This window comes from Eutrigla gurnardus (genome assembly GCF_963514095.1).
Source record: "Eutrigla gurnardus genome assembly, chromosome: 9".
Lineage (NCBI taxonomy): Eukaryota > Metazoa > Chordata > Actinopteri > Perciformes > Triglidae > Eutrigla > Eutrigla gurnardus.
Window position 1 is genome coordinate 5,825,952 of NC_139923.1, and position 12,695 is coordinate 5,838,646.

Genomic DNA, 12,695 nt, shown 5'->3' on the forward strand with positions numbered 1-12,695 from the left:
TCTCTCTGTTGGTTGGTGTGGGCTGGTTCACCATCTTTATGTAAAACCTATGTGGGAGGGCAGCACATTGCAGAGTAGAAATGTGATCCAAGTGAGAGGAGGCTGCTGTTTCCACTCATGTTCACAATATTTTGTTCTATTTACCAACTCAAAATTTTGCTTTCGGTGGCTGTTTTGACTATAAAGAAGTAGAAGAAGAAGACGAAGCACCCCTCTTGCTTCTTGTAAATCTGGTTTGACCTCAGCTGCTGCTCCAGCTCTGGAGAGCAGAAAATTAGTTCATTTCCTCCTCTTTTTTTAGCAGCTGTACAGCCGCAGAAGCTCCAGCAGGTGGCAAAGCTCTCACCTCTCTCCGCCAGCCAATAAGAGCAGGCAGAGCTGAGTGCTGGGCGGGACTTAGGAAAAAGAGAGGGAGAGCCACAGAGCTGAGATAAAAGTAGAAGCAGCAGAGACTCACGACTACGAGGACAGAAAACAAAATTGTGGAGTGAACAAGAAGAGGTAGAAGAAGAAGAAGTAGAAGAAGTAGAAGTAGAAGTAGAAGAAGAAGAAGCTCCTGCTACAGACTGCTTGTTCTTCTTTGTGTTTTTCTATCAAACTTCCTGGATTTGCTGGTGAGCGTGTGCTGTGGGGAGAAAGAGCATGAGGAGGAGAGAGGCTTCCTCAGGCTGGGAGGGTTAGGAGAAGGAAGGAAGGAAGTCAGGAAGCCAGTGTGGAGAGAAGCACCTCCTCCTCCTCCTGACTAACTCGGGCCGTAACAGTTGGTTTTGTTTTGCTGCTGCTTCCTGGTGTAAGCTGAAGCTCTACTTCCTGTGTTGAGACTGAACTTTGTGAGTGGAAGTGAGGCTGTCAGAATGGCTGACTGCTGCTCAGTGCTGACCTCAAACCAGCTGAGCTTGTGAGAGAAGCAGTCATGAATCAGCAGCCTGAGGAGGAGCACCCGGCTCAGCACAGCACCTCCTCGCTGCAGGATGGAGCAGAGGGGCCCTCCTCCTCCTCCTCCTCTTCCTCAGCCTCCAACGCAGAGCTGCCCTCCGCCGCCACCGCCCCCCACCCCCACAACACCAGCAGGACCTTCACCGGCTTGAGGATCTTCGGCAGGAGGTGAGTCTTCTACAGCTGGTCCAGGGTCAGATCAGCAGCTACAAGCACAGCTTCATCAGCATTAAAGCTCTTAAAACGTATTGATGTTGCACAGGAAGTGATGCTTTATGAGGCACGCTACATCCTTCACAAAGAGGTTATCCCATAAACGATAAGTAGATTTAGTTTAGTAAAGTCGTTTTCTAGCTTTTTTTGTTCTTCTGTGTCAAACAGTTTTTTCCCGTAACTCCCTCCATCCATGTTCAGTAACTCCGTCCACTTTGTGGTTTGCAGCAATGATTTGTTTGTCAACCACCAAAAGTTGGTATTTATAAGTGGTACTTTTATGTCTCGTTAAACCATTTAAACGTTACCACATGAAAATCAATATTTTATTCCAGCAGCAGAGAGAGACAAAGAGAAAAGGAGCGTGAAATTAGGGCTGAAAGGCTTGGAAACAGGATGTTTTGGGATTTAGTGTTTGTCGGCTGGAAAAAAATGTTTAACCCTCTCATATTTTTTTAAATGAAAACCTCACTACTAGATGTAGATCAGTTTTGTGGTCCAGCTGTTTGATTTCAAGGTCAAACATCTGTACAAACTACATAGTGACTGTGTCAGAGGGTTCAACCATAAAAACAGCCTAAATGTAAAGGGGTTTTGGAATTTCGGCTGTGATGAACATTTATTTTCCCTATCAGTCTTCATCATTTTGTCCATAAAACGAATCTGTGGTTGAAATGTCCAAGGTGATGTCTTTTCCTGAAAAAAAGAGGAAATTGTCACATTTGAGGGACATTTGGCTCAACTTTAGCTTGAGAATATATTTACAGCAATTAACAGTTTAAGTAAATGAAATGTAACACATGCTGTTATTGTTATACAGTGATGCAGTATTCTCTCTGTCGTGTGCTTTAACTGCCGACCAGGTGAATTGATTTTAGTAATGTTTTGTATGGAGGATCCTTGGTGCTGTGAGATTAAGACCTCCTGTCTCAGGGTTGATATGTTTTCATCATCATATTCTAAATTTAAACACATTTTATTTATTGTTTGATCTTGAAATAGTTTAACAAATTCACGTTTAAGTTTTTAGATTTGTTTTTCACATCAGGATGTGTTTGGGGTCCTTTAGTATCCTACAAATAAATAATATAAATATCAACCATGTAAAAATACTTTCACTCTCACAGGCTTTCATTTAACCTGGTTGTCTCTTTGAAGTATTTATTCTTTTTTACAGAGAATATCTGTTTCACTGTTCCTAAATAACCAACAAACTTATGTTTAAGTTTTCTGTTCCTTTGTGAAAACTGTTTGCTATTTGCAAAATATTCCAAGAAGCAGTAAAAGAGAAATAATGAGTATAATTTTAGTAAATTCATGTGTACCACCACCTGTTTGATGATGTTTATATTTATTTATTGTCATTGTGCAACACAGGGATGCACAACGAAATGCATTTGTATGTTTCATACAAAAGAAAATCAAGACAGAAAAATAAATAAGTAGTGCACTTTTTAAAATCAGGAAAAATGAAAACAGCAGCAGATTAATCGCTGAAAATAATTTCCCAAACTGACAACATATTGAGAGGGTTCACTTGTAAAATCCAAAGATATTCAGTTTAATATTACAGAGGCAAAAAAGCAGAACTGTTGAGAAGGTTGAAGTTAGTGAACATGCAGGTGTTTTTATATGTAAATGTGTTTATTGGTCTTAAACAAAGAACAAACGGCAACAACACAAACAACAAACATATAAAACTGATGTCAAAGATGGAAATCATTCCTGTCAGACCTAAACACTTCTAAATGCTTTTCTAAGTGGACAACAACCAGTGAATGTGTTTTCTTATACTGGGAGAAGACCAGTTGAGTCTGTCATCAAACATTGTGCGCTGATGAGCAAGAGGACAAATCTGCATTATAAACATAACAGTTTGATCTAAAATCACTTATAGAAGCATGAAACCGGTTTCTTTCTGAAACTGTTTCCAGAAACGCTGAAGTAAATGTAATGTAAGATGATGATCAATATGAGGTTTGAACGTGAGTCAAAGGCCCAACTATTTAATGTGATTAGTTCTATCAGATGAGTATCATCATTATCATCATTCAGCAGTAGTTTGAGTTTAATATACAGTACATATATATCTGTTTGTTTAAAGATGAACAACACCCCCCAACTGGTTTATAGGACTATATAGGAGTATAATTTTGAACCAAAACAAAAATGGAACTGATCAGATCTCCAAGAGCGACGGTCCAGGATGTATGAATCCAAATCATGTTTAAGCTCACACTCCAAACAATCTTCTTCTTCTTCTTCTTCTTCTTCTTCTTCTTCTTCTTCTTCTTCTTCTTCTTCTTCTTCTTCTTCTTACTGGGGAGAGAACCAGTAGAGAACCTATAAAGAACCATACAATCGGTGTTCTATAGCACCTCAACCCATGCCAGTGATCAGTGATTAGTGAGTGAGTGATACATCACTGTGTGTCCGTCAGTGCTGCTGTCTGTCTGTCTGTCTGTTAATGAACTGCACATCCAGCAGTCTCACTCGCATTAGACACATAGTACATTTACTGCAGTACTCTGCTTAGGAATAGTATTTCCATGTCCTGCTACTTTTAACTTCTAATCTACTACATCTCGGAGAGAAAGATTTATTTTTACTCGACTACATTCATCTGATAGCTTTCGCTACAGTTTATTAATTCTACCATCTACCATGTAAGAGTTCAAGACTTCTGTCAGACTACTGGAAAGACAACATTTGTTTGACTACTTTGTCTATTTCTGTCGATTTCTCCTAAATTCGCAAAAAGTTTCCGTTCGGTGATGCCAAATTTGCATATTTCAACATAACATTTCAGAAAACTTGTAATACAAAAAAGAAACTGGGGAAGTTTGATTGTGTGTCTGCAGGTCTTGTACTGGTACTGGAGTATTTCTTCACTGTTACCAGTACTATTACTTCAGTAAAGGATCAGAATACCAACGTGGCATCATGACTTTTCGTAAATATACACGCCACTTCCTAAAAGCCAAGTGGCGTGTTATCTGTACGCAATTCGAGCTATCCGCGTGTATGTGTACGTTCTGAGCGAAACGACCCATCACATCCGCGTGTATGTAAACACCCTTTAGGGTTAGGGTTAGGGTTAAACGGCGTTGATAAACACGCGCAAAGACGATTGTGATAACACGCCATAATGGCATACGAGTTGGCGTGTCATACATACGGCACTTCATGAGATCAGTCTGGGAATACTTACTCCACAGATCTTTTCACGTATATAGAAGAGGTGCAGTGTTGGATCCCAAATCAACTCCGCTGTGAATAAAAAGGTAACAAGTCCATTCAGGAGGCTTAATGTCCCTCTGATCTCCACGGTCCTCTAATTATAGCTGCTATTAATGGAGCGGCAGAGCAATTAATTAAAGGTCGTCACTTTTAGGGCCTGATGGGAATATTTCACTCCAGAGGAGAGGATTCAATCTGGAGGAGGAGGAGGAGGAGGTGGAGGAGGTGGAGGTGGAGGAGGAGGAGGAGGAGGAGGAGGAGGAGGAGGAGGAGGAGGAGGAGCGGCTCTAGAAACGGTCGTTGATCATATACTTGTACAGTATATGTACATTCATGTTACTGCTTTCAAATTTTAATGTAAACAATAATATTTTGATCAAGCACCAGGCATTGTCGTCAGTGGTATGACAAGGCGACACATTCGTTCAGTAACATATTCAGGGACAAAGGCTCTCCTTTGAAGACCTCTGTAGCATGTTCCACTTTTTTATTTCTACCTATTTGAGGACAGCCTTGAAGACCTATGGGGGCTCCTTGGCAGACTCCCCTTGATGAGCCTTCATTGCTCAAATAATATTTTAGAGAAATGATTTCCCCCACTGCCAGTAGACTCGTTCTGGTGGGCAGACCTGACCGTATCCCTGATTCTGATTGGCACGGTGTTTGGGACACAGTAAAGCAGTCATCCAGAAACCCTGACCATCAACAAATCCATTTAAATGTCATTCACAGCAGATACATGACTCCACATAAACTACACAGTATGAAGCTTAATGCTGTGTTCACGCCAAAGAGGCGAATATTCACCCCGCATCACTCTGATCTTTTTACTCTTTTATTACTCGGGATCATTTGTGTTCATTTGTGTCACTCACGCTAGACGTGCTGGAGAGGGAGGGAGCTTAACTTCATGCAGACACCAACAAGGTTACATCCATCATGGCTGAAATAACCACTATCGCTGCTTCGTACATGTCCAAGATTCAAACAGCGTCCTGTCTGAGGTCATAACATCACCATGAGGTGCTCGGTGAAATTCACTGAAGCTATCAAGACACACGTCGGCTGGTTTACTACAGCTGGATGAACCTAAAATAAACAATTTTGTTGTGATTTGCAATAAATGGATACAAAAGGATGCTGAAATAACTACATAATGACAACGAATTCTAAAAAGTGTAAAGTCATGGTTTGTTAGATCTGTCTGCAAGACGACAAGCACACCATTTTTAAAATGCTTGTTTTCTGAATGGAGTTTGCATCGATCGGAGGTCGGCTATGCTAACATTGTAGCTCCATCAACACTTAAAATAACGTCATCTAGATATAAATACGGCAGAGACCTTGTTGTTTGTACCATAGACCGTCTCTAGCTTCAACACATCGTGAGGGGGTCGCTTCAATCCTGACGTTTTTTGGAGAGTTTGCATCTATTGAAGTTGATTTACTCTGTAGGCAATGTGAAAGGTAAAGCTGGCAGCTTTTATCACATGAAAAGGGTAAAGGAATCTTTCCGCTATGTTACACAATCCTGTCCCCATCTGTAACTAATTTGAAACGATTTCTCTCTGCTCCATTTACAAAAAGCCCAGAAATGTGTTTTTTGCCGGTGTGACTGTTGCTTAAAGATGGTCACAACCTCCACATACATGATAGATTCTTTTGAATTGTCTTTGACCAGCATTTATGGGGCATTTGATGAAACCTTTCAACTTTGGGCTACTGTCTCTTGTACTAAATATTCTACATAATATATTCATTGTTAGAATAATGGCTCAATTCATAATGGTTACAGCATGCTGCCTATGTCTATACCATTAGCCTACATGTTATGTTTCCCTTGTATGTTAACTGTATTTTCGTATGTATGTGGAGTGTTTATGTAAGTGTGTATGAGTAGGTGTCTGTATCTGTGTGTAGGTGGATATAAGTGCTAAAGCGCAACCTTTTTTATAGTGACTTAAACGTAGACCTTTTAGGTCTGTTTATTCATTCTTATGCTTTACTTACCAGACCGCATAAATATAGTTTGGGCCAATTGCTCTCACTCACTGCTGTGAGTGTGCTGTTTTGCTGATTGAATGTCTGCTCTTTAAATGATAATAAATATATGATCATAAAAAATAATATACCAGAAATAATATACCAGGTTAATTCAATTCAATTCAATTCAATTCAATTTGATTTATAATGTCAAATCACAACAGAAGTCATCTCAGAACACTTAACACATTGAGCAGGACTAGAATACGCTCAAAATTTCAAGAGTCAACACAATTTCAAATTCCCAACAACACCCAGGGGCAAGCGTTACAGCGACAGTGGCGAGAAAAAACTGCTTACATGGTTCATTGTACAATTTACAGCATTAGTTCTCTGGGAATCTCCTTTATATCCAAGCATTTTATCAGAAATATAAACAGAAATCTGATAGTGCTGATATCCAGCTGTAGCATCATGTGACCAGAGTGGGTGGAATTGTCTTTTTTGTGTGGTGTGGAGAAAATGGGAGAAATGAAGCTGGTGCATTCAGAGTTTTAAATGCAGCAGACAAAAACAGTCTGTTCTTATAGCATTTGTTTTGGTGGAGACTGAAACTGATAGTGGATCAGTTTGCGGTTTTAATGATGTTTGTTGTACAGTGATTAAATGGGAGTGGTGAGCCTGAGATTTGTGTTGATGATGTGCTGCAATGTTCCTACGTTGTCAGAGGAGGAGCAGTGATCTGGTCCCACGTCATGATCCACTTGTTGCCGATTGTATTGTATTTAAATGTTGGTTCTGGGTTGATATATGTCTGCAGAACCAGAGACATTCCCACCAGCCTCAGGCTGTAGCCTTTTGTAGGTGTTAACACGCTAACGATAGCTAAACATCATGTTTGCTCAACAGCCTCACAGAACTCACTAGAATCTATATCTATGAGCTCTGTCTATCAGCCCTATCACCTCCGTCAACTCCATCAACTCTATCACCTCCGTCAACTCCATCAACTCTATTACCTCCGTCAACTCTACCCACATGTTGAAGTCGGTTCAGCTCCAGAGACCCAGTCTGGTGTAAAACATGCTCCGTCATGTCTTAGTTATGTTCACTATAATAATCCTTAGTGTCCACAAATATGGAACACTGCCTTTGGCTTCACAGGCTGCTTAAAGCTCATAAATCACAACATGCACAGCTCAGACAGGAGTAGTTAACCGCATTTTATATTTAAATCATCATTATTTTTGCTCTTTCCCAATATCTTTACTGGCCATGTTTGTAATTTTACTGCCTATTTTAGTATTTCCCCCAACCATTTTTACATACAAAAAGTTAACAACATGTAAACGGCCTTTAAAATACTGTTGCTTATATTCCATGAATCCTGATGAGATGCAAGCGCTGCATTGCTATATATAGTTCACTCTGTTTACACATGTAAAAAAGAATCCTAAAATGTTACCAGAGGTATTCAAAACTGCAAATCAACGAACATGACACTGTCACAAACAAGTCACCAAACCAGTTTATGTTGACGTGTTAAAAATAAACTGTCTGCTTTAATGGCACGACTGGTTTACAGTCATCAGCAGACAGACAGTTTCATTTTAATTTACTGGTAGGAAATATAATGGACATCCAGTTAAACTACAAATAGATTTTCAAACTAGACTGAAAAGTACTGGAGCTAAAAAGACTACAAAGAAAGTGACTATATTTTTTTCTATTTCAAAGTAAACACAATTCAGTAGTGAAGATGAGTAAATGGGCATGCCGGAGATGTCCCTGCACAGAGGGAACTGCTGCATCCGTCTCCTGGACCTGGAAGAGTGGGGGTTGGAGGCCATGAAGACATACCTGTGGTGGAGAAAACCAGGGAGTTCTGGGTATATTCTTCCCAAGGAAGGAGGGTCGAGCAGGAAGAGCTGCTTCCAGGTCCAGATTTGCCCGCTCCGTCCAGCCCTTGGTTTACGGGTGGTAACCAGAAGACAGGCTGGCCAGTGTCTCCAACGCATGGCAAAAGGCTTTCCATACCTGGGAGGAGAACTGTGCCATGAATCCTGAAAACATGACGTGAGCCAGTGGGAGAGTTGAAGTGCTGGGAGAGGACCACCCCAACACCAGAGGAGGCGTCAAACTCGGCCATGATGTGAGCTGCAGGATCAGGGTGAGAGAATATGCAGACAAAGACGAGTTCTTTAAATTAACAAATGCAGCCTCTGCTGCAGGTGACCACACAACAAAGGGAACCATTCTCAGCTTTGACATAGTCTGTTTTCCTAACAGTCTTTAAAGGTCCAATCCAACGTGCTGAATGTGTTCCTGAAGTGTGCAAGGAAACATCTAAATGTTGCGAGCATGTCACAGAGGACATCATTAATAAGTGCCTGGAAAACAACAACGTGACATGCGACTCAGTAGCCTACCTGTGTGGCTCTTGTTTATGAGCAGGATGGTAACCTGTCATTTGTAACCATGTTGCTTAAAATGGCAGGAGTTCCCTCCTCTTGCTCCTTGGAGCGTTTCTTACTGAATTTAAATGAAAATAACCTGCTTCGCTTTGCTTTGCGTTTCATTTTAGCTAATTAATAGATACCGTCTGTGCCTGTCTCATTGAGCTTGCACGGCAACTTCATTCATTTCAGTGGCTCACTTGCTGGTGACGATGCAAGAGTCCACACGTGGGGTAGAAGCCGCTGCTTGGCTGAGAAGCTTTCACTCAAAGCTTTCTTCAGGCTGTTTATTGGATGAACTGCTAGAATGAAAATCACTCACTACTCACTGTAGGACTGGGTCAAAATCATGGTCAAAATAGGTGGGCCCGGGCCTAAAATGGGTGGGCCCAGCCCACCCGGGCCCAATGGTAGTGCCGCAGGTTAGCCCAAGCCAATGCTTTCTCCGGTAACAAGCTGATGATAAAGGGGACTTTAGATTTGTCAGTGGAGGAGGTTAACAGCTGCTGGTCAAACACAAGAAGACATTGGTGGAGGAAGTGACAACGTGACCCGAACATTCCTGAATAATGGCTGGGCTGAGTGGCTGGAAGAGCTGGAGCTGGAATTGGAGGAGCTGGAGCATGTGAAGGAGCTTGCAAAGTGTCTCCATAATCTTCTGTAAGGCTTCCTCCTGCTCCCCAACAAGAGCCCCTTGGGTACACGAAGCCTGCTTGTTCATCTCTGCAGGGTCCATGTGGCCAGTTCATTCTGTCAGATTCTGGTTTTGTTTGGACCCAAAAGCAGAGACTTACGCTGGTAGGTATATATAAAAATAGTTTCTCAAACAAAAAGAGAAGGCAGTGGAGGCAGGAAGCTGGCTGGCTTGAAGAAATCACTGGACCGGAGAGAACGGCTTCCCAGAGAGATACAAGTGTTGCACATGGAAAAACTCTGAAGACACTTGAACAGGTGAAGCCGCCAGGCACACAGGACACCTGAGCACACGGAAAAACACGGGTAAGTATAGTAACACAACGCAGAGCACTGCCAAGATGTGAGTCAATTCCAAAAACCACTGAAAGAACAAGAGAGAGCACACTGACAGAGTCGAGGGGTGAAGACCAGGCTTTTATGAACAGGTTGATGGAAGCAGGCCTCGTTTGCTGCAGTGGGAGAAACCATCACATCCGTTGCCTCTGATAAAGCATTTTAACTGACCAGGATCATATTATTTTGTATCTATTATTTTACAGTTAATCATTGAATTGTTTTGTTGATAAAATGTCAGAAAATAAAATGTTCCCATTGTAGTATCCCACAGCCTGAGGGGCGACGATAGCTCGACCCAAACTTACTGACTGTCTTACTCTCTAATAACATCACATAATAAGATTACAGTAATTTCCTCTTTTTTCGGTTTACAGATATATAAAATGGAGAAAAGCAACAAAAACTCACATTAGAGAAGCAGGAAAATATTTGACAAGTTGGACCTTTACTTGTGATGGAGTACATGGAGACACGGCTGGAGCAGAAACAGCTAAGAACAGCTGGTCTCTCAGTTTATTAGAAGTTATTTACGCCTGTCTCCATCTGATGGTTGTTACGTCACTGTGAGCTTGATCTATGATCACACACACACACACACACACACACACACACACACACACACACACACACACACACACACACACACACACACACACAGTGTCTGGATCAAGTGTTGCAGGGTGATATGGACTCTTGGTCTTCTTCTTCTGTTTCACGTTTTACCGAGACTCCTCCAGTCTGTCACAGGCCAAGCCCCATGTCTGTGATGTCACGGCAGGTCTTTCACCTTTGATAGGTGATAAGATGACATCACTGTCGGGTGTCTCAGGCTGCTCAGATCTCTTATTATATCAGCAGGTACTTTGTTCACGACCTGCTTAGGTACTCTGTTCTCTACCTGCTCAGGTACTCTGTTCTCTACCTGCTCAGGTACTCTGTTCTCTACCTGCTCAAGTACTCTGTTCTCTACCTGCTCAGGTACTCTGTTCTCTACCTGCTCAGGTACTCTGTTCTCTACCTGCTCAAGTACTCTGTTCTCTACCTGCTCAGGTACTCTGTTCTCTACCTGCTCAGGTACTCTGTTCTCTACCTGCTCAGGTACTCTGTTCTCTACCTGCTCAGATACTCTGTTCTCTACCTGCTCAGGTACTCTGTTCTCTACCTGCTCAAGTACTCTGTTCTCTACCTGCTCAGGTACTCTGTTCTCTACCTGCTCAGGTACTCTGTTCTCTACCTGCTCAAGTACTCTGTTCTCTACCTGCTCAGGTACTCTGTTCTCTACTTGCTCAGGTACTCTGTTCTCTACCTGCTCAGGTACTCTGTTCTCTACCTGCTCAGGTACTCTGTTCTCTACCTGCTCAGGTACTCTGTTCTCTACCTGCTCAGGTACTCTATTCTCTACCTGCTCAGGTACTCTGTTCACTACCTGCTCAGGTTTTATCTCGAGTTTGTAGAAGAATGGTGTGATTTGTCCTCCAGTTTGTAACGTGAGATGTCCTTTGATGAATTATTCATGGTCTTATGTTGTTCTTGTTATCCTCACCTTCCACTTGCTTGTGTGATCTTGTCTTAAATGAGCTGTTTTGTTAAGTATAAGGATCTTGATATTAAAGGGAGGATAACCTTCTAATATAATCTGGTGTGTTGCGCCTGTAGTTTGTTTTATGTTTGAGGTAATAATATTGTAAATCAGAAGTTGTTAAGCAGGAACTTCCTCAGCCTCCTGCTGGCTGATATCCTTCAGATCCAAAACTTTATGTCACTTATTTATTTATTTATTTTTTAAAAGTTGAAATCTAGAGAAAAAGCTAGTAAGTGGACCTTGAGTTGGGTTGCAGCCACATACAACAATACCAATTGTATTTGCTCCCAGTGTTGAAGAATTCCAGTATTTTTCAATCAAGACATATTATCTGTTATAGCAATGACACGGAAACATCCCAACAACTGTTTGATGGATGTTGTTAATAACCCTAACTCCTATGACTTTTCATCTAGCGGCATCATTGGATCAACATGTCATGCTTGCGCGGTGCTATTGCATACAAAGTCAATGCAAAGACTCATCTAAGTCTGAATTTGTGCCGGGTTGCTCGAATGAGGCGAATCCACAAAATTTGCTTAATTCAGGTACTGCGTGAGTTGAAATATTTCAACCTGAAACCTTGTTGGGGTCAACATGGAGGTCTTGGTCATACTTGTGTGTATTCACACCCATTTTTGCCTCGTTACTCGTGAACATAGATAGTAAATGGACCTACATTTTCTATAGTGCTTTTCTAATCTTTTCTACTCCTCTAGGTGCTTTACACTACATTCAGTCTACATTTACCCGTTGACACACATCCATACACTGATGGCAGAGGAGCTGCCTGCCATCTTTAGATCAAACTCATTCACACACATTCACAAGGGGGCAATTTGGGGTTAAGTATCTTGCCCAAGGACACTTCGGCATGCGGACTGGAGGAGACTACTCGCTCTTCCTCTGAGCCACGGTCTCTGGTTCCTCCACTTAGTCTGGTCTGGTCTCTGGACTAATATGAGCTACTATGGTACTCTGGGGGACCAGACACAGGAGACAACATTTGTTTCCACCATTTCTGATTCAGCAACATCAGGACGACAGGAGGACATGCTCAACACTGATAGACAACCTCATGGAAACATAAGGCAAAGATTCACATTGCGTTTGGTGTAAACATACCAATAATGTGTCTAGTACTTAAGTTTATTCATAGATTTTCCATAAAAGGTGATGATTAAAGAATATAACTGATAATAAGCTAGTACTAGCATGTCCATGCTCTAAATTACTGCTAGCATGCTTTGGAT

General features: G+C 41.7%; 1 protein-coding gene across 2 annotated transcripts in view; it reads left to right on the forward strand.

The window, feature by feature from the left end:
• The first annotated feature begins 430 nt into the window (after window positions 1–430).
• dgkzb (diacylglycerol kinase, zeta b) overlaps window positions 431–12,695 on the forward strand; it is a 48,954-nt gene continuing 36,689 nt past the window's right edge. The window contains exon 1 of one of the 2 annotated variants that reach the window (XM_084017552.1): window positions 431–1,104. In XM_084017552.1, coding sequence (XP_083873678.1) covers window positions 914–1,104 — 191 coding nt within the window. In that variant the 5' untranslated portion in view covers window positions 431–913. The remainder of the gene's footprint in view (window positions 1,105–12,695) is intronic. The other variant, XM_084017551.1, reaches the window with a different exon arrangement.